At 41.7% G+C, this 19,142-nt stretch overlaps 1 protein-coding gene across 5 annotated transcripts in view; it reads left to right on the top strand.

Annotated features, from left to right (window-relative positions):
* Positions 1-19,142, top strand: part of FAM222B (family with sequence similarity 222 member B) — a 141,556-nt gene that overhangs the window by 110,205 nt on the left and 12,209 nt on the right. For 4 of the 5 annotated variants that reach the window (XM_012532004.3, XM_012532006.3, XM_049701745.1 and 1 more), the window contains one exon: positions 17,881-18,002. In XM_012532004.3, coding sequence (XP_012387458.1) covers positions 17,921-18,002 — 82 coding nt within the window. In that variant the 5' untranslated portion in view covers positions 17,881-17,920. Of the gene's footprint in view, positions 1-15,471; positions 16,549-17,880; positions 18,003-19,142 lie in introns of those variants that run through there. The other variant, XM_049701744.1, reaches the window with a different exon arrangement.

The raw sequence follows: 19,142 nt of genomic DNA, 5'->3' as shown, positions 1-19,142 counted from the left end.
CTGAACCACCAGGGAAGTCCCTCCTGAGGTTTAATTGATAAACAATATGATATTAGTTTCATGTGTACAACATAATGGTTTGATATTTGTATATATTATGAAATGATCACATTAATCACATACCTCATCAAGATTTTGTCTGCCATATCTGTATTCCTAATATATAGTACTACTACTACCATAGTGCCTAGTGTATCATAGGTGCCCAGTGAATGAATGAATGAATGACGTTCCTACTAAGTATCCTCTTTTTCAGGTTAAACTCCTGTTTCACTTTACTATCCATATTACAGTTTCTAGATCCTTCTCTTTTTTACATACTGGATGAGATATTCTTAGGCTTTTCCACATTTCATATCAGAAAATGTTGTATTTTGATGACTAGAGGAAGTAAACTGCAACCTTCCAAAATAACTTCTATTGAAAAGTATACCAAGTGGACAGTTGGTCCAGCTGCTTCCTTGGGGATGGTTCTGATTGCATTAGTAATTTCTCTAGCCACCTCCTTGCTGGGATAGAGCCCAGACCACCTAAGAAAAAATAAGCAGAGGTAGTACTTTGTACTTGTTTTTCTCTTTTACCTTCTGTCACCTCAGGAGGTTACTGCCTCCTGCCCACTTTACAGGTCATTGTAGATATAAAGACCACAATTTTCCCCTTTTGTAAGAGTGGCTACCTAAGATGCCATAATACCCTTAGGAGTCTCAGTCTCTTGGGCTGTAGACAGAATTGAAAAGCAGAGAGTCTGATACTAATTCCAGGGGAAAGGGCACAGTTCTTGTCCAGAATTGAAGGCAGATGAGTCAGGCAGCAGGAATCTATCAACTCCAAAGTCAATTCAGAAGCGATTTAATCTTTGCTATTGAAGCAGATCTGCAATGTCATTTGCCTGTCTAAAAATGAGATTACCCAGGATTCTCTTACAAGAAGATAAATTATTTGTGTAACAGTAGCTCCCAGCCTTGCATAATGTCTCTTCTTACTACCACATGCTAGTGGCACAGGGCACGTCTCGTGTGTAGTACTAAGGTGTGGAGATCAGGCCACATTGCTATACTTGGGGTGTCCGGGGAAAGTTAACAGTTCTCAGCAACTCTCAGCCTTAATGGTCTTGGTTATTGTTAAAATTCATCTTTATCCAAGGAAGTGTTGGTTAATGATTTTTCTCTTGGCCCAACATGCCTGGGCATTAGCTGGAATTGCTGAGTGATTTGCAGTGGGGAAGCCATGAGAGCAATTTCTTGTTTGTCCACAGATTATCATTAGCAGTTTTGTTTGCAAATTGAAGGAACAGGAGAAGTGGGCTCTTCGCCAGTTGCAGCTTCCCGATGACTAGGGCGTTAGTTCAGTTGTGTCCAATTAACTTTTATTGCAGACAGTGGTGTTAATTACTTGCAAGTCCGTTTTTTGGCTGCAGTTATCATACGGCTGAAGTATGAACTTGATGGATTTTAATAACCAGAGTGACATGTTTCACTCCCTCACTCCACTGCAGTTACTTTTTTTTCCAGACTTCTTTTAGATAGGAGGTCAAAGCATTGTAAAAATCCATTTCAGAATTAAAACATATTGTCCTTCTTTTGAAGAGCAGTGTAGGATCATATTTTAAAAGAATCTGTTAGGAGCAGCCTTAATGGCTTTTTATATTCTGACATCATACCCTTGAGTTCATTGCTGCTTATCATGGGAGAATAGACTGAGATGGAACTAAATGTCATTCACAGGAGTATGTGCTTATTGTAAGATTATAGTAATTAGCAAGGTGCAGTTTAGTCCTCTGCTTGCACTAAAAGTGCAAAAGAAAACTTTTGGACACTAAAGTCAGTATGGGGACTTCCCTGGTGGCACAGTGGTTAAGAATTCCCCTGCCAATGCAGGCGACACGAGTTTGATCCCTGGTCCAGGAAGATCCCACATGCCACGGAGCAACCAAGCCTGTGTGCCACAACTACTGAGCCTGCTCGCTAGAGCCCATGAGCCACAACTACTGACCCGTGCGCTGTAACTATTGAAGCCTGTGCACCTAGAGCCCGTGCTCCGCAACAAGAGCAGCCACCGCAGTGTGAAGCCTGAGCACCGCAACGAAGAGTAGCCCACGCCTGCCGCAACTAGAGAAGCCTGCACGCAGCAATGAAGACCCAGCACAGCCAAAAAAAAAAAAAAAAAGATAATAATAATAAATTAAAAAAAATAAAGTCAGTATGACACTGAGGACACATTTCTTTAGCTCTGTAGGAATTTTAGTTTGTGATTTTTAAAAAAATTGCATAATGTCTTTGGAAACAATCCTTGTTAGGTAGAGAAAGAGGGAAGAAACAAAAGGAAATAGTTTGTCTTTCTCTAAAGATGATGACGTTCCTTTGCTATTTCCCCTTTCTCTGTTGTTGTTTGATGGTTACCCTGAATTGGCTTAGTAAGCAAAATTTTCTCTCTTTAACATGAAAAGAGTGAAGCTGATTCCAGCTAGAGCTGTTCCCCGATCTCTAGGTGACCTGCTGCTGCTTTCATTCTGGATGTTGTTGCTCACCTTAGTGTCCTTTGTTGCTAGGCTCTCTTCCCAAGGGCCTATCGGTCTCCTTAGATATTTTCATGGATGTGGCTGCATAAAAATTTTGTTGAGGATAAGTTGCCAAAAAGTATGGCCACACATTTTAAGAGTCTGCTTTTGTTAGTGTTTGTTTAAAGTAAGGGAAGGGGAATTCCCTGGCGGTCCAGTGGTTAGGACTTGGAGCTTTTATTGCCGTGGGCCCCGGGTTCAATCCCTGGTCCCTGGTCCGGGACCTAAGATCCTACAAGCCGCGTGGCACAGCCAAAGGAGGGGAGGGGGGAGAAAGTTCGTGGCTGCTTGGAGACAGGCTATAATATAGTTGTTCCTCTTCCGAAACTTCCATGATCACCCTAAATAGGAAAGAAGAGGAAAGGATGAGTGATAAACATCATCTTTGTACTACTTCAAAGCTCTTCATTGATTGTTACTGAAAACCTTTCTGCTGTAGAATAACCAAGACTCTGCCTGCCAGCTGCTGCTGGTGTGAAAGTAGAGAAGCTAGTTATAGTTGCTACATTTCAGGAAGTCTGGAGATAAAGCTTATGATGTCATTTGAAACTTTTTGTATAGTGGGAGGAAAGAGTGTCAAAACCCTGTTACAGTCCAGAAGATATAACAAGGCTTTCCCTTGGAGTGTAGGTTATATGTGTTTAGAAGGAAAGGCCTTGAAAAACTCTCACTAAAACATGAACTTGATGGAGATGTTAGTGAATGTCAGGCCTAAAGAAAGGAGGCTCATTAATAGTGCCTCCTTCAGGATAAGACATTGCTTTTGGAACCTTTCTAAAGGTGAAATTTTCCATCTTTAGGGTAAGAGAGTTGCATGAATGCCACTTAGTGGAAGCATTGCCAGAACAGAGTGGAGGTTGGGAGAGAATTTGAAGTGCAAGCACAGGAGAAAATGTTATTCAGATAAGTGTTGAAAAGAAATCAGAAGTTGATGAGGCAGAAAGATACAGGAAACCTATTCCAGAAGGCAAGAACCCCAGTGTCGGCACTCACCAATTCAAAGATGTCACCTGCGTTGAGATAAAATGAGAATGGTTTCTAACAGACCACTCTTTTCAACTTTTCTTTATGATCTCCACACCCCCCCTCTTCAGATTTCAACACTGCTATCTTGTTTTTTTGTTTGTTTGTTTTAACAATTTTAGTAAAAAATTTGGAAACAGGGACTTCCCTGGTGGTGCAGTGGTTTGAATCCACCTGCCAATGCAGGGGACACCGGTTTGATCTCTGGTCTGGGAAGATCCCACATGCCGCGGAGCAACTAATAAGCCCGTGTGCCGAAACTACTGAGCCTGTGCTCTAGAGACTGCGAGCCACAACTACTGAGCCCGTGTGCCACAACTACTGAAGTCCGTACGCCTAGAGCCCGTGCTCCACAGCAAGAGAAGCCACCGCAATGAGAAGCCCGCACACCGCAACGAAGAGTAGCCCCCGCTCGCTACAGCTAGAGAAAGGCCGCACGCAGCAATGAAGACCCAGCGCAGCCAAAAAAAAAAAAAAAATTGGAAACAATCTCAAATTTATAGAAAAGTTGCAAGTACAGTACAGAGAATATTTTTCTTCCTTAAATCATTTGAGAATAAGTTGCTGACTTGATGCATCATCATCCCTGAATACTCTGGTGTTTATCTTCTACAAAGAACATTCTCCAACATTATCACAATTCAGCCATCAAAATCAGGAAGTTAACAATGACCCATTGCCATCAAATAATTCTCAGACCCCCCTCAAATGTTGCTAGCTGTACCAGTAATGTTCTTTATTACAAAAAGGGTCCAGTTGAGGATCATACCTTGCATTTATTTATGTCTTCTTGGTCTCCTTTAATTTGGAACAGTTTTTTAGGCCTTCTTTGATGTTCACGACCTTGACACTACTGACAGTTATTTCGTAGAAAGTCCTCAATTTAGGATTGTCTAATGGTTCCTCGTGTTTAACTTAGGTTATATGTCTTTAACAGGAATATCACAGGAGTGATGCTGTGTTCTTCACTGCATAATTTCAAGAAGTGCAGAATTTTTATTTGTTCCGTAACTGGGAATGTTTGATCACTTGGTTAAGGTGGTGCCTGCTAGGCATTTCCAGTGTAAAGTTACTCTTTTCCCTTTGTAATTACTAAGTATTTTGGGAGGAGACAATTTGAAACCATGCAAATATCCTTTTCCTCTTAAGCCTTTCAGTTTACTAGTTTATTTACATTAGTATGGACTCATGATTTCCTATTTTATTCAACTTATTACATTTTATTAAATTTAGTCTGTTATCTTTATTTACTTTGATGTTCAAATTATCCCAGATTTTGCCAGTAAATCAGGAAAAAAAATACATAACTATATGTTTAACCTTAAAGATGCCTAAGTGATTTGCTGTCCTTCTATTTCAAAGGTTTGGCTGACACTAACCCAAACTAACATCTTTTGAACAGTGGTAGAAGAAAAAGTTTCTAATTATTCTATTCCTAGTATATGCCTCCTTCACTCAGTGTATCCATTCTCTGTTCCCTCTAATTTCTACTGTGTAAACTTATCTTTCTGGAGTTTCCCTCACCAGCTGAGCATCCTGTAGCTTCTGTGTTCTTTGACATGTCACCATTATTCTTTGAGCACTTCCTTTCCTACACAGTAGTATGTACCAGCCTCATCTAGTACCTTCTCTGCCTCAGCCATTTCTCCAAGGCGCCTTTGTTCCTGTTACGGAGGATTTAGTATTTAGAAGCCAAGATCTGAGCAGACCCTATTGGGGCTCATTGTTATTGAATGGGAAGTAGTCGCTGGGTCCATCCCCTCTGGGGATGTTCTCACGCCACTTGGGTTCTGGCTCGCCACATCAGGGCTCCCCACCCTCAACTTTGTGGGTACCCTCCTCACTCTGTACACTGTTTGGGTACCTTCTCTTTCTAATCCAGTTGAAACAGAGGGAACTGGGTGAAAGTTGGTTAGGACACTTAGTTGGTGAGGGAGACCCCAGAGCGAGAAGTTGACGGAGTTGAAATTAGGACAGTGAATGGGTACACTGAGTAAATGAGGCATGTACCAGGAATAGAAGAGCTGTGAACTTGTTTTCTGCCACTGTCTATAAAATGTTAATTTGTGTAGTGTTAGCCATTTCTTTGAGGTATCTTTGAGGAAAAGGAAGACAGCTCATTTAGACATCTGTAAGATAAAACGTGTATTTATATACTTTTTCCTGATTCACTCAGTGCTAAAGTAATCTTGAGTTAAATTGCTTTGTTTGGGTGGCACTTAATATTTCGTATAAGACACATGTTTGACCAGTTAGAACCCGTCACACACTGACATATAACAATGATGAATGATTATGGAATTTCTCAGGGCCAGTCTGCTGATGGGTTGATCTGTGAGTGAGCTGTAGTACTTTGAGTCCTTGAAAAATTTAAAACTACTTTGTTAGTTTTTGTTTTGTTTCCTAAGGCAGTTCCTGAAATGAGGAAGCCTCCTAAAGCTAAGTTCAGAATCTTATTTCTGTGGGTGTTTACTCTAGCTATCAAAGTATTCTTCCAGCAGGGATAGGGACTGTCTCTCTGTTCTCTCTTCTTGCTGTGGATACAGCCAGTATTCTGAATTTCATTATCCAGTTGTGGTAGTTTGCAGGGTGTGGGAGGAGGTGTTGCTCCTCTTCCTCAGTAAGCTTTCAGTTCCTGGGTCCTTTTGAGGTTTAGCAGCCTCTCCTGCTTTCAGAAACACCGTAGGCTTCAGAAGCCTGGTAATTCCTTGGATATGTGGAGTGTGAGCCATAAAGCTTCCAGTGATAGTGAGTCTTAGTGAAATGGCAAGGCAAGATCTTTTGATTTTCACTAAGGCTATAGAAACCCTCCCCCAAAGTTGTTATACATCAGAATTCCTCCTGGTCCTCTACTCAGGCTGGGGCAGAAGGAAGGGCCTAAATGAACAGAACGTATTAGTGTATCAGTCATGCCTTGCCCTATTACCTTAAAATCTGCCTATTGCCAAACCAACCCTAATAATACTAATACAGTGAAGGGTGATGTGTTTACTGTAAGCATAACTTCATTCCCTACCTGCGCTGAATTTACTAGCCTTACTGAAACTCTACACTAGAAATCTAAGGCACATAAGCTCAAGGTATTGTGTACAGAGAACTAGTTCTAAGAAGGTAACAGACCAAATGAATATATGGTGGATATACTAGATGCATAGCCATGGAAAAGTGTGAGCTCCTTTTCACCGCCCCCAAATTTAGAACATCTTAAAGAGCAGAGGGATGCTTCCTGCCAGAGACCTTGGTGGGCTGTATGATGCCCAGCTTCCATAGTATGCATGTCCAAAATGGAAACAGACTTAGAAAAGGTATGAGTTGAGAGTACATTCACAGTTAGGCAAGGTTTACTTCTCACATTCAGGAAAGAGCATGAGAATAGGAAGGGAAGAGTTTTCTGTGTGAGGATTGAGAACGAGAGATAACTGTGTTTGATCATTACTTGTAGTGTTCTCTGATACAGTTTCCTCAGTGTGAATGATAGAGCTTTCCCCTGGGGAAGAAAGTCTGACCACTCGAACCTAAAGCGTTTCTTTGCCTTTATGTAGTCACTTTCCCACTGCAGTCTTACCTTGGTTATAGTTGCTGCCCCGCCCCTTTTTTTTTAAAAGGAATTTTCACTAAAAGCTGATTCCAAAGTGTTAGGCTAGCCGAAGAGTTACAGAGTATAATAGTGTAATAGAGTTACAGAGCGAAGTGCTGATGTGGGACCGGTAGTTCCCCAAATCCATAGGAAAGTCGATAATTACACTTAAAAAACAAAACCATGGCTTAGAATTGTATGTTTTTGTTTTATATAATAGTGTAGGAAGGGCTTCCCTGGTGGCGCAATGATTGAGAGTCCGCCTGCCGATACAGGGGACACGGGTTCGTGCCCCGGTCCGGGAAGATCCCACATGCCAGGGTGCGGCTAGGCTCATGAGCCATGGCCGCTGAGCCTGCGCGTCTGGAGCGTGTGCTCCGCAACGGGAGGGGCCACGACAGTGAGAGGCCCGCGTACCGCAAAAAAAAATAAATAAGTGTAAGAAGATGGCTGTGATAGGTACCGAATAAATAAAGACTTGAGAGGCAGCCATGGTATAGTGCAGTGTTTTTCGAACATCTTCATCTGTGCCCACAATAAAGAATGCATCCCAATAAATACACACATAATTTAAATAGCTGGAATAGAGTCATGAAACAATAAGCATTCCTACTGTTACTTTGTGATTTTTTTTTTTTTAAAGGCTGGTCAAGCCTACAGATTAGAAAATACTTGTCTAATGGAATGAGCCCCAAGTCTAGGAGTTATGACAGAGACTCGATATGAGGTCCACTATCCCAGCTACATATCACTAGACAAGTTACCTAATCTTTCTAAACCTGCTAATCTATGGAAAGGGAATGATACTTATTCCATATAGATTAAAAGATTGTTTTAAATTTCAAGTGAAATAGTGTATGCAAACATGTTTCAGAGTATAAAGAACTATATAAAACGTAAGGTGGTGGTTTAGTTGTGTTGGCAAAATAAAAAGTGACCTGGATTTTGATAGATTAAGAAAGTGATAAGAGCCAACATTTGAATAACGTTCAGGCACTGGTGTCCTAAGCACTTGAGTATATTAAACTCATTTAATTCTTACAACAATCCCATGAACTAGGTCCATTTTACAGATGAAGTTGTTTCTTTCCCAAGGTCACATAGCTGGTAAGCAGCAGAGCTGAGAGTCAAACTCAGTCTTGTCTCTTAACCACTTTGATGTGCCTCTTGTTAATCCAGATTTCTTCAGGTGATTTGAGCTTCACTTGACACTTATCTATATGTGAATTTTCCCCTTTTGAAAACTTATGAGAAAATGACTGCCCTTGCCAGCCAGTTTTTTCCTAAGTTACTTCCTTGGCTCTGTTCGTTTTATATTCAAGAAATGAAAGCTAAGTAGAATGTTATCCTGAACTAGATAGTCCAGGAATGAGAATTTATCCCCACAAAGTGCTGTAATGCATTTAATGGTGAAATACAAATGACTTCATAATTTTTATGTATATATAATAAATTTTACAAAATTATTACACCATATACATATATATATATACACACACACACATACTTTTTTAACCCAGCATTTATCTTATAAGCATTTTTTTGTCCTTAGATATTTTTTAACAATATATATTTTTTAATTTGGGAGGCTCATACTAATTTTAATAGATGAATAGCCCGTAATTTATATAACGATTTCCTTACTTTTGGACGTTTAGATTGTTGGAGTTTTTGCACAATTATGAACCATACTACAGTGAAGAGAGTTGTATGGAAATCTTTGTTTACATTTCTTTTTTTTTTTTTTAATAAATTTACTTATTTTATTTATTTATTTTTGGCTGTGTTGGGTCTTCGTTGCTGCACATGGGCTTTCTCTAGTTGTGGTGAGCGGGGGTTACTCTTCGTTGCGGTGCGCAGGCTTCTCATTGCGGTGGCTTCTCTTGTTGCAGAGCATGGGCTCTAGGCACACGGGCTTCAGTAGTTGTGGCTCGAGGGCTCTAGAGCACAGGCTCAGTAGTTGTGGCGCACGGGGCTTAGTTGCTCCGCGGCATGTGGGACCTTCCCGGATCAGAGCTCGAACCCGTGTCCTGTGCATTGGCAGGCGGATTCTTAACCACTGCGCCACCAGGGAAGCCCTTTGTTTACATTTCTGATTAGTTCCTTAAGTTAGACTTTAGAAGTGTAGTTACCATATCAGGAGTGTGAATATTTTAAAAACTTCATATTTATTTCTAGAAAGAATGTGTCAATTTAACATCTCACTTTAGTGACTCTTCACTGTATCCTTGACTCAGTGTGTTCTAGATTTTTTTCCAAACATGTTTGTCAGGTTTTTTTTCGTCAATTTTTAATCAAAAAATAAAGTGTCATTCTATTTAATTTACATTTCTTTAAATATTAGATAGTTGCACCATTTCTTTATATGTTTAGTACTTGCTTATATTTCTCCCAACGACTTTGGTGGGAGTTGTGTCTTCAGTCCACGCACATGCATTCAGATGTTGCTGTGGATCCTGTCTCCTTTCACTGCTTCCATTCATAACTCTTCAACACCTCTTCAAAGTTTCATTAAAACCATTCTCTGCAGTTTTGACAAACTACTCTGTTAGGCAGTATAAATCAGTGTTACTCATTACATAGCAAAAATATGGGTTTATAAATGTCTCTTGAAATTTCTAAACCCAGCAGTGAACTTTGGATTAGGCACTTTAGACCCAGAAAAGGAAGCCACCTTGGCACCGGGGTGAGGAAACAGAAGCACACATAGGTCCAAACACTCTCATCTAGATTTGTTTTAGAATAATACCTTGTAGGGACTTCTCTGGTGGTGCAGTGGTTAAGAATCCGCCTGCCAATGCAGGGGACATGGTTTCGAGCCCTGGTCTGGGAAGATCCCACATGCCGCGGAGCAGCTAAGCCCATGCGCCACAACTACTGAGCCTGCACTCTAGAGCCCACAAGCCACAACTACTGAGCCCGCGTGCTGCAACTGCTGAAGCCCGCGCGCCTAGAGCCGTGCTCCGAAACAAGAGAAGCCACTGCAATGAGAAACCCTCGCTCACCACAACTAGAGAAAGCCTGTGCACAGCAACGAAGACCTGATGCAGCCAAAAATTTTAAAATAAATAAATAAATTTATTTAGTAAAATAAATAATAATGTCTTGTAGTCACGTATTCAGAATGGAGCAGGCTTATAAAAAAGAGTGAAATAATGCCGTTTGCAGCAACATGGATGAATCTAGAGATTATCATGCTAAGTGAAGTAAGTCAGAAAGAGAAAGACAAGGGGAGTTCCCTGGTGGCCTAGTGGTTAGGATTCTGGGCTTTCACTGCCGTGGCCTGGGTTTGATCCCTAGTTGGGGAACTGAGATCCTGCAAGCCATGCAGCTCGGCCAAAAGAAAAAAGAAAAAAAGAAAAGAAAGAAAGACAAATACCATACGATATCACTTATATGTGGAATCTAAAATATGACACAAATGAACTTACCTATGAAACAGAAACAGACTCACAGACATAGAGAACAGACTTGTGGTTGCCAAGGGGGGGGTGTGGGGGAGGGATGGACTGGGAGTTTGGGATTAGCAGATGCAAACTATTATTAAATATAGACTGGATACACAACAAGGTTCTACTGAAAAGAATATGAAAGAGAATGTATATATATATGTATAACTGAATCACTTTGCTGTACAGCAGAAATTAACACAACATTGTAAATCAACTTCAATAAAACACATTTTTAAAAAAATGAAGCAGGCTTTCTAAATGACCTTAAGTCTCTTAAATTTCTGTCACCCTTCAAACTTGAAAGCCAGACTCTAGACTGAGTTAGGGGGCCTACTCTGGCGAGGTGATTCTGAGGCGAGGGAGTCACTAGAGAATGCGGCCTCCGTGCAGGTGAGGGGAGGAGAAAGGGCGTGAGTAAGCAGCTCATTTAGATGTTCTTTAAACACATTCTTGCCAAAGTTTTTTTAACAGCCTGCTAAATTCTTCACATTCTTTTTCCATGTTGTCTTTGATCTATAAAATTACAGAAGCTATACTGAGGAACTGCCTTTTTCATTTTAACCGGAATGAATACCTGTCTATGATCTGACTTGTTTTGGGCTCAGTCAAGGCCTATTAAAGGACTTTTTAGACACCCTGAGTCTTAAAATTGCACCCAACTTTGATATCTTTCCTACAGATTTCCTTTTTCATTTTTAATGATTTAGCTCTGATGCCTCAGTTTCCCCATCTGGATGTGAGATCTGTGCTTCTCTGGCAGCTTTTCATGGACTCATGTGTGATGTGGGCTTTGAAGATTAAAAAACTGCCACATAATTATAGGTTATTTGTTAAATTATATTTAATCTGAGTAATAATCAGAAACTTTCTGATTTGATACAAGTTTCTACAGGAAATTGTAAAAGGTAAAAATCCAATATTTGTGTATTATCTCAAGGAAGCGGTTTCTTCTCATTGTCATTCTCATTGTCTTGCTGGGCACAGTCCCAGGTACTTATGAGTAAAATTCTACCCAGCTTGAGAGCTCTGCTTGTGATTATGAATGTGGTTAAATACAAAGGTCAGTCTACCTTTCTAAAATTGTTCAGCTTAAGTTATAGTGATACAGCCCTGATAGGAAACTGAAGGCTATTACATACGATAATGAAAAACTGCAAATTCTGATTTAGTGGCTTGCAATGAACACAGCCTGCATTTCACAGTTTTAGGAACACTGATTTCTACCTAATGGGGATGAAAGTACAGAAGCCAAAGGATACTTTTTTTTTTTTTCTTTCTTTTTTTACTTTTTGGCCTTGCCGCACAGCATGTGGGAATCTTAATTCCCAGACCAGGGATCGAACTTGGCCCCCTGCAGTGGAAGCATGGAGTCTTAATCGCTGGACTACCAGGGAAGTCCCAAAGGATACTTTTCAATACAATGCAAAAGTAGTACCTGGGCCTTTTTTTTTTTTTTTAAAGCACCTAGGCAGTTTTTGTCTCCTCTGCTCTCTCACTCTCAGAGTAAAGGCACCTGTGCGCACACAGGCACGGACACTTTTTGGCACTTGTATTATCCATGTGTTTCAAGGACCTAGATTCAGATAAATTCCAGAGCCTGGGATTAAAGTGTATTGCTATTCTTCTGGAATGTGAGCCAATAATATTTATTAAACATCTGTTACATGAATAATCTCATTCCTGACCCTGTTACTTGGAAGGATAAATAAAAGACAGTCTTTGGAAGCTCACACTCGAGTTGAAAGGTTAGAATGGCCAGGGCAAATACTTTCCTAGGACCTGAATAACAAATTCAGGAGAAAGCAATGGGTCATAGATGAGATAAATAATAAGAGGATCTAGGAAAGAGTATTCATGCTAAAGAAAGCACTGGCAGAGAAAGCACCTTTAGGGACCAGGGTGGGGTGGGAAACAGCATAGGAACAGGACCTGTTGTGATGGGTCTAAAGGGTAGTTAGAAATAATGTTTCCAGGGCTTCCCTGGTGGCGCAGTGGTTGAGATTCCGCCTGCCAATTCAGGGGACACGGGTTCAAGCCCTGGTCCAGGAAGTTCCCACATGCTGCAGAGCAACTAAGCCCGTGCACCACAACTACTGAGCCTGCACTCTAGAGCCCACGAACTACAACTACTGAAGCCCATGCACCTAGAGCCCGTGCTCCGCAACAAGAGAAGCCACTGCAATGAGAAGCCCGCGCACCACAACGAAGAGTAGCCCCCCGCTCACCACAACTAGAGAAAAGCCCACGCGCAGCAATGAAGACCCAACGCAGCCATAAAAAAATATTTTTAAAAAAAGAAATAAATTTTTTAAAAAAGAAATAATGTTTCCAAACCCCTTGAGCCTCTGTGTTCAGCTATGTGGAGATGGTTTGCAGCAGGGATAGTTCTGGGCTTTCAACAAAGTTAGTCCAGAGTGAACATCCATCTTTCTCTCCTGCTCTTTCTCCCAGCCCAGAGTTGTGAGGTTACAATTACAAGTGACTTTAAGTCCCCTATTGAGTTAAAGATAGAGAAGAAAGATGCCTTTGAGCAATGACTGAATGTTATTCAGATCGCGTAAATAGTGAAAAGTACAAGGTAGTTGGAAGTTCACAGTTACCTGGACTGACAAAAATTACTGGTTGAATAGATTATTTCATTGACACAGACCATAAGATGACTGATTCTGCAGAGTCTGATTTGATAAACATGTAATTTTTGCCATCCTTGACCCTGTTTATTTTCGCCAGAGCAGTATTTCCGTTAGGTTTTAACCTAATTTCTTGGACCCCAGGAGTAAAAGAATGGGGAACAGTAGGATAAAACTTCTACCCCCACTATTGAAAAGTAGTCTTTTTAAATAAGCCTTTTACCTCATGGATGAGAAGGCTTATTAATCAGAGATAGTGATGACTCTTAATTAATGCAGCTTCTCAGTGTTAATCATATTCTCTTAAGATGCATGTGCTTAGGATTTTCACTGTTGGGTATATTTTATAAAGTGGAGTCAAATAACATGGGGCATAACATTTTCTCTTTTTTACTTGGTATTTCAGAGATGGCACTGCTCTCAATTTCATTTTTTAATTAAAGTCCATAAATGGCAGGTTTAAAATTTTGAACCACAGCATGAATCAGAAATTGGGCTAGTCAACCTTTTTTTTGCGACGGTGGTGGGGGGGGTTCTTTTTGAAGGTGGGGTTGAAGGGAAGGAAAAGGAAAGCAGGAGAGAGACTTGGCAAAGAAGGGTACTGGAAGGCACTAGGGTGTGAGTGGGAGACTATGCTGGGAAGTGATTACTCTAGATCGCTTCACCCCCAGCCCCCAAGTAAAAATGCCTTTGCTAGCATTTTATTTTCTCTCCCTTCCTTTTCTCACTAAAAAAAAAAATATGAAGAGGAGTCTTCCTTTTCCTCCTTTTCTACCCTTCAGTGACCGTAAGCATAAACAGGGACAAACAGTACAGACAGCGGAGGTTTTCCTACTGGCAAACCTGTCCTAAGGCAGAGATGGTCCTTTATCAGATGCCACCCAGGAAAGCAGAGAGTGTAACAACACAACTCTTAATAAAACCTCTGTCAGTCTCGGTGGGGCGGGGGAGGTGGGGGGCATGGGTGAAAGTCCTTTTGAATTTTCTCAGTGGGGACAGGGTTTTTTTGTTCCTTAATTAGAGGTAGTCTGGGAGAAGCTAGCACTTGTGCAAATGCCCCAGGAGAGTCTGGACACCTTAGTTCTGTGCTCATGGTAATACCATCGTCCCCCTGCTTAGGCAGCAGACCAGCTGGTGGTGGGAAAGCTGTCTGAGAGCGCCCAGAGAGGCTCCGCCAAGGAGATCTTTTTTCTTTCTCTGTGGCATCTGCAGCTCATTTGGTCTGAGCACCAGGTTACTACTTGATTCTGTTCAGTAGTCTGGACTTGAATTTTGAGGCCCTTTTAGAGAAGGTAGAGCTCATGTTGATTTCTGGGTCTAATTGTGCTTCTGGAAATATCAGCTGTAAATTGTATTGGAATTTAACGTTTAAGAAAAAGCCAGATGGTAATCAAAATGTGTGGGTGGTTTGAAGTTTTTAAATAAAAGGCTTGTGCTCAGCTGTCGAGCCTCCAGAGGAGTGCTTTATACTATGCATCCCTGCTTTCTAAAATGGGCTGTGGAAGGAAGTTGCTTCCTTTCTGTTTCATCATACCCTTTGTGACCTTGCCACATTCTCTGCCTTCCCTGCCCTGGCAGAATCTGATTCTTGACTTCAGTAAAACTGCTCAGGGGGCTTGAAGATTAAGGATGGCAGAACTCTTAAAGAAAGGTTCACAAACTAAGCGCTGTACTCTTAGCAGCCCAGTTAATGCCAGTAAGAGCTCAAGAATAGTCTAGACTTGCTGGGTGATGCTGGTTGGGAACATAATCATAGAGGGTCCCAAGATCTGGTGTCTTTCTTATTCATTTACTTCTTCCTGCACAAACTAAAAACTGACTTTCTGGAGTCTTTACAGAATTCACCTCTTATTTTTTTCCTTTGTTTGCTGTCAGTAAATCCATTAATGCCTTTTGCCACAGTTTAGCTGACTTAATTCTCTCTTGTTCTGCCTCTTGAAATCCAGAGTTGTGGCTTGAAGGGCAGTATGTTATAGTCAGCTCTTAGGATCCACAGCCTCCACTCGTCTCTTCTTGGTTGCAAGGCATCAAGATCTACTAGGTATATCAGAGATTACAGTGATCATTCATAGATTGGTTCCTTCCAGAAAGTACAGGGAGAGAGTGTATCTGCAAGAGAGCTGAATGAATGTGTTTTTTGTACCTCCATCGTCACAGTATCTCAGCTTTCCAGGTGAATTACAAAGCCTGGAGGTGGGGGTGTGCTTGGCTCGTAGAGTCAGCAAGGGGGGCAGGGGAGGTTAGAGGATGAGGTCAGAGAGGTAGTGATCATGTAACAGATCATGGAAGGCCTTGTGGGCCACGTTAGGATTTTGTATTTTATTCTAAGTGAGATGGCAAGTCATTGGAGATTTTTGAGCTGATATGATTTCCAATTTAAAAAAATAAATTACTTTGGCTGCTATGTGGAGAATAGATTGGGTGATGGGGCAAGGGTGGAACAGAGAGACCATTTGGAAGGCTATTGTAGTAATCCAGGCTAGAGATGATGAGATTACAAGTGAACTTATTGCCTACTTCCAAGAAAGGTTGGGAGACCTAATTAAGAAAACATCACTAGGACTTCCCTGGTGGCACAGTAGTTAAGAATCTGCCTGCCAACAAAGGGGACATGGGTTCGAGCCCTGGTCCAGGAAGATTCCACATGCCGCGGAGCAACTAAGCCTGTACACCACAACTACTGAGCCTGCGCTCTAGAGCCCTCAAGCCACAACCACTGAAGCCCACACTCCTGGGGCCCGTGCTCCACAACAAGAGAAGCCACTGCAATGAGAAGCCCGCACACTGCAACAAAGAGTAGCCCCCGCTCGCCGCAACGAAGACCCAGTGCAGGCAGACATACATACATACATACCTAAATAAATAAATAGGAAAAAATCACTAAAGCCCCTCACACAGTCCATTTCACAATATTAGGCTCCAGTATTTGTTAATTCTCTTCCTTTCCTTAGAGTTTGCCCTCAGCTATATTAGGACCATAGGGGAGAGCTTATTAAATAGAGATCAGCATTCACAAGGGAAGGGTTGTGAGCAGTACCTCAGTCATTTGACCCTAACAGAAGACTTTTTATTTCTTGAGGCACTGCAGTTGGCACAGTGTGTTCATACTGTCATCCCACCCACCAGAGACCTGAAAAGACTGAATCCGTGCCAGAACTCTGGGGCAGCTCCATTCTCATTGAGGCATTCACTCTTCAGTTCTTTCTGCACTTGCTATCTTAGACACAGTTTGAGTAGCCTCTTTTACAAAGTATCTTTTCAGCTACCTGGCCTTTCCAGCTGGAGCTCTCTGATACTCATCGTGACAAGGTAGTTTCACATACTTGAGAGGGCCCTCTAAGGGAAAGAAAGAGGTTTTGTGGTCTTTGTTTAACATTTGAGCTTTCCCCCATTCCTCTTTTGTTGTGATCTAAAGCCTTAATATGCTACCTTGATTTCTGGGGTTTGCAGTATGGGAAAGGAATTTAATGTGTTTTAGTACATTCTAGTTGTTTGGGAAAAAGCTTGGTCCTTGGTACACAGGGAGCTTGCATTGTTGACAAGGCTTCCTTCCCTACAGAAGGCTACATCAGTGTCTGCTTGCTTTGGCTGTGTAAGTCTTGTTGGAAGACTTCACTGATGAAACCACGCCATCTTGATACAATGTCAGGACTGCCTGCCCAAAGAGGGCTGCTGGCAGCCTACCACCTCCTTGATTTACCCTGGGAGCAAAGCAATTTTTTTCTTTTTTTTGGGTTCTGGAGGTCTAATTGTGTGAAAGGCAATAACAAGGTGAATCCCTAGAAACATACAAACAGAGTTTGCTTTAATAGTAGTTAATTTGTCTCTTAGGATGCTTTGTTCCTTCCTCTTTTTAAAAGTAAGTTCAGGTGAAATTCCCTGGCGGTCCAGTAGTTAGGACTCCGCCCTCTCACTGCTGAGGGCCCAGGTTCACTCCCTGGTCAGGGAACTAAGATCCGGCAAGCCATGGGGCGTGGCCAAAAAAAAAAAAACCCCAAAACAAAGTAAGTTCAGATTACTGGGGTCATAAGTTGGACTTTGGGAGCCTTTGCAACTCATATACTGTACTGTCTCTGGAAATGTCTGACTGCCCCAGCCGCCAGCCAAGGCTGAGAATAGACGGAGCTGGGCCCTATGAGGGCGAGCTCTCTTCAGGAACATTGTTCTGTTTTCAGGGAGAAATCATCTTTTCCTTCACCTCAGTTAGACTGTGCCCTAGCCTTTGTGCTCCTGCCTCAGCTGGGGCCCAGATGAAAGCCAGCATGCCGTTTATCTGGCAGCCACATGGGCTTATCCAAAAGCAGTACGGAGAGGCAGTCTACAGGAAATGCAAATGCCAAGCGAATGCATCTATAGCTTGTGAACATAAAGACCTTCAGTTGTTTGTGTGGATAGGTATTTTCTAGTTTTTATTTTCCCCACCCAAGCATCTGCGCTGACTGAAATATTTGAGCCGTAGTAATAAGTTGAGAGCAAATTGTGCTACAGATAAAGACATAGATATATTTTCAGCCAACATGCTACTAATTAAATTGTTTATCTGTCTAAACCTGGACCACTGTTGCTCATATCCGATGTCCCTGGTATCTTCCTTGAGTGAGTTGCCTTGTGTTCCATGACCTTGTTTTTTTGTCATTACAGTGTGAGTGACTGCCTCATGTTGTGTTGATGCTGGTCTGCCATGCTAGCCTGTCTACCAGGGCCAGGTGACCTGTCCTTTCAGCTTCTTTCTCACACGCAGATGAACACTGGACTTCAGAAATGTAAGTAATCTGGATCCCAGTGAAGGATGTGATCGTTTATGTTTTCCCTACATTTGAGCTATACCAGAGGCACATTTGGGGTACACTGACCATGAATTTTGGTACCTCCAAGATATTCTTCAGCAGAGACATCAAGAAAGCAGCCGCAAAACTTGTCAACATTGTGAGACACTTCTCTGATCAGAGAGATCCTCTTTTTTTTAATTAATTAATTTAGTTAGTTATTCTGTTTATTTGGCTGGGTCAGGTCTTCACTGCAGCACACAGGATCTTTGTTGCGGCACACAGGATCTTTGTTGTGACGCGCGGGCTCAGTAGTTGCAGTGCACGGGCTCCAGAGTATGCAGGCTTAGTTGTCTCGTGGCATGTGGAATCTTAGTTCCCCCAACCAGGGATCAAATCTGTGTCCCCTGCATTGGAAGGCGGATTCTTAACCACTGGACCACCGGGGAAGTCCTGAGAAATCCTCTTAAATACTAGAATTCCCCAGTGTGTATCATCTTAATTTTAATTGTTGCTGATAGCTATCTGTTAAGCAATAAGGCTATAAGGAGTTTTACAGGATATATATATCAAAGAAGTGTTTCAATTTGAACCCCCATGAGGAATTGAATGAAAACTCACAGTCCAGATTACTTACTGTATCTCTGAGACAAACTGTATCCACTGTTCTGTTGTTTTGAGCTCTCTGAGCACTCTCTGCCATGGAAATAGACAGTTCCCTTTGGCTTTGCTGTCTGCCTTCTGAGCTGTGGCCCTCAGTTCACAGCAAGTAAAGAAGCTTTTGCCTCCAGAACGGATAGGACGGTAGCTTGCTCAGTCTCTCTGGGCGTGTTCCTGTTAATATACTTGCTATAAGACGGAGTTTTTGAGAACTGTTAGATTCCTGTCTTACATTGGCTGGAATTGGGGCTTTATACTTTGTATTTTCCCAGATTCCTACCTTCTATCACTGTACTACATCATGTGCAAGGAAAAGAGTCTATTCCTGGCTTATTACCATGTACGGCATCTTCAAGTGTGAAAATGGCCCTAAATTTGGAATAGACTTTCCTTTCAGAGCAAAAAGGGAAAATCAATGAGGCATCTAGGCTTACCCTTTAATAGAAAAGGAGCTTCAGCACCTTACCTGAATCCTTT

The sequence above is a fragment of the Orcinus orca genome, chromosome 19 (genome assembly GCF_937001465.1).
Source record: "Orcinus orca chromosome 19, mOrcOrc1.1, whole genome shotgun sequence".
NCBI classification, from domain to species: Eukaryota; Metazoa; Chordata; class Mammalia; order Artiodactyla; family Delphinidae; genus Orcinus; species Orcinus orca.
The sequence above is the reverse complement of the archived record's forward strand: the minus strand, read 5'-3'. Positions and strand labels throughout refer to the sequence as shown.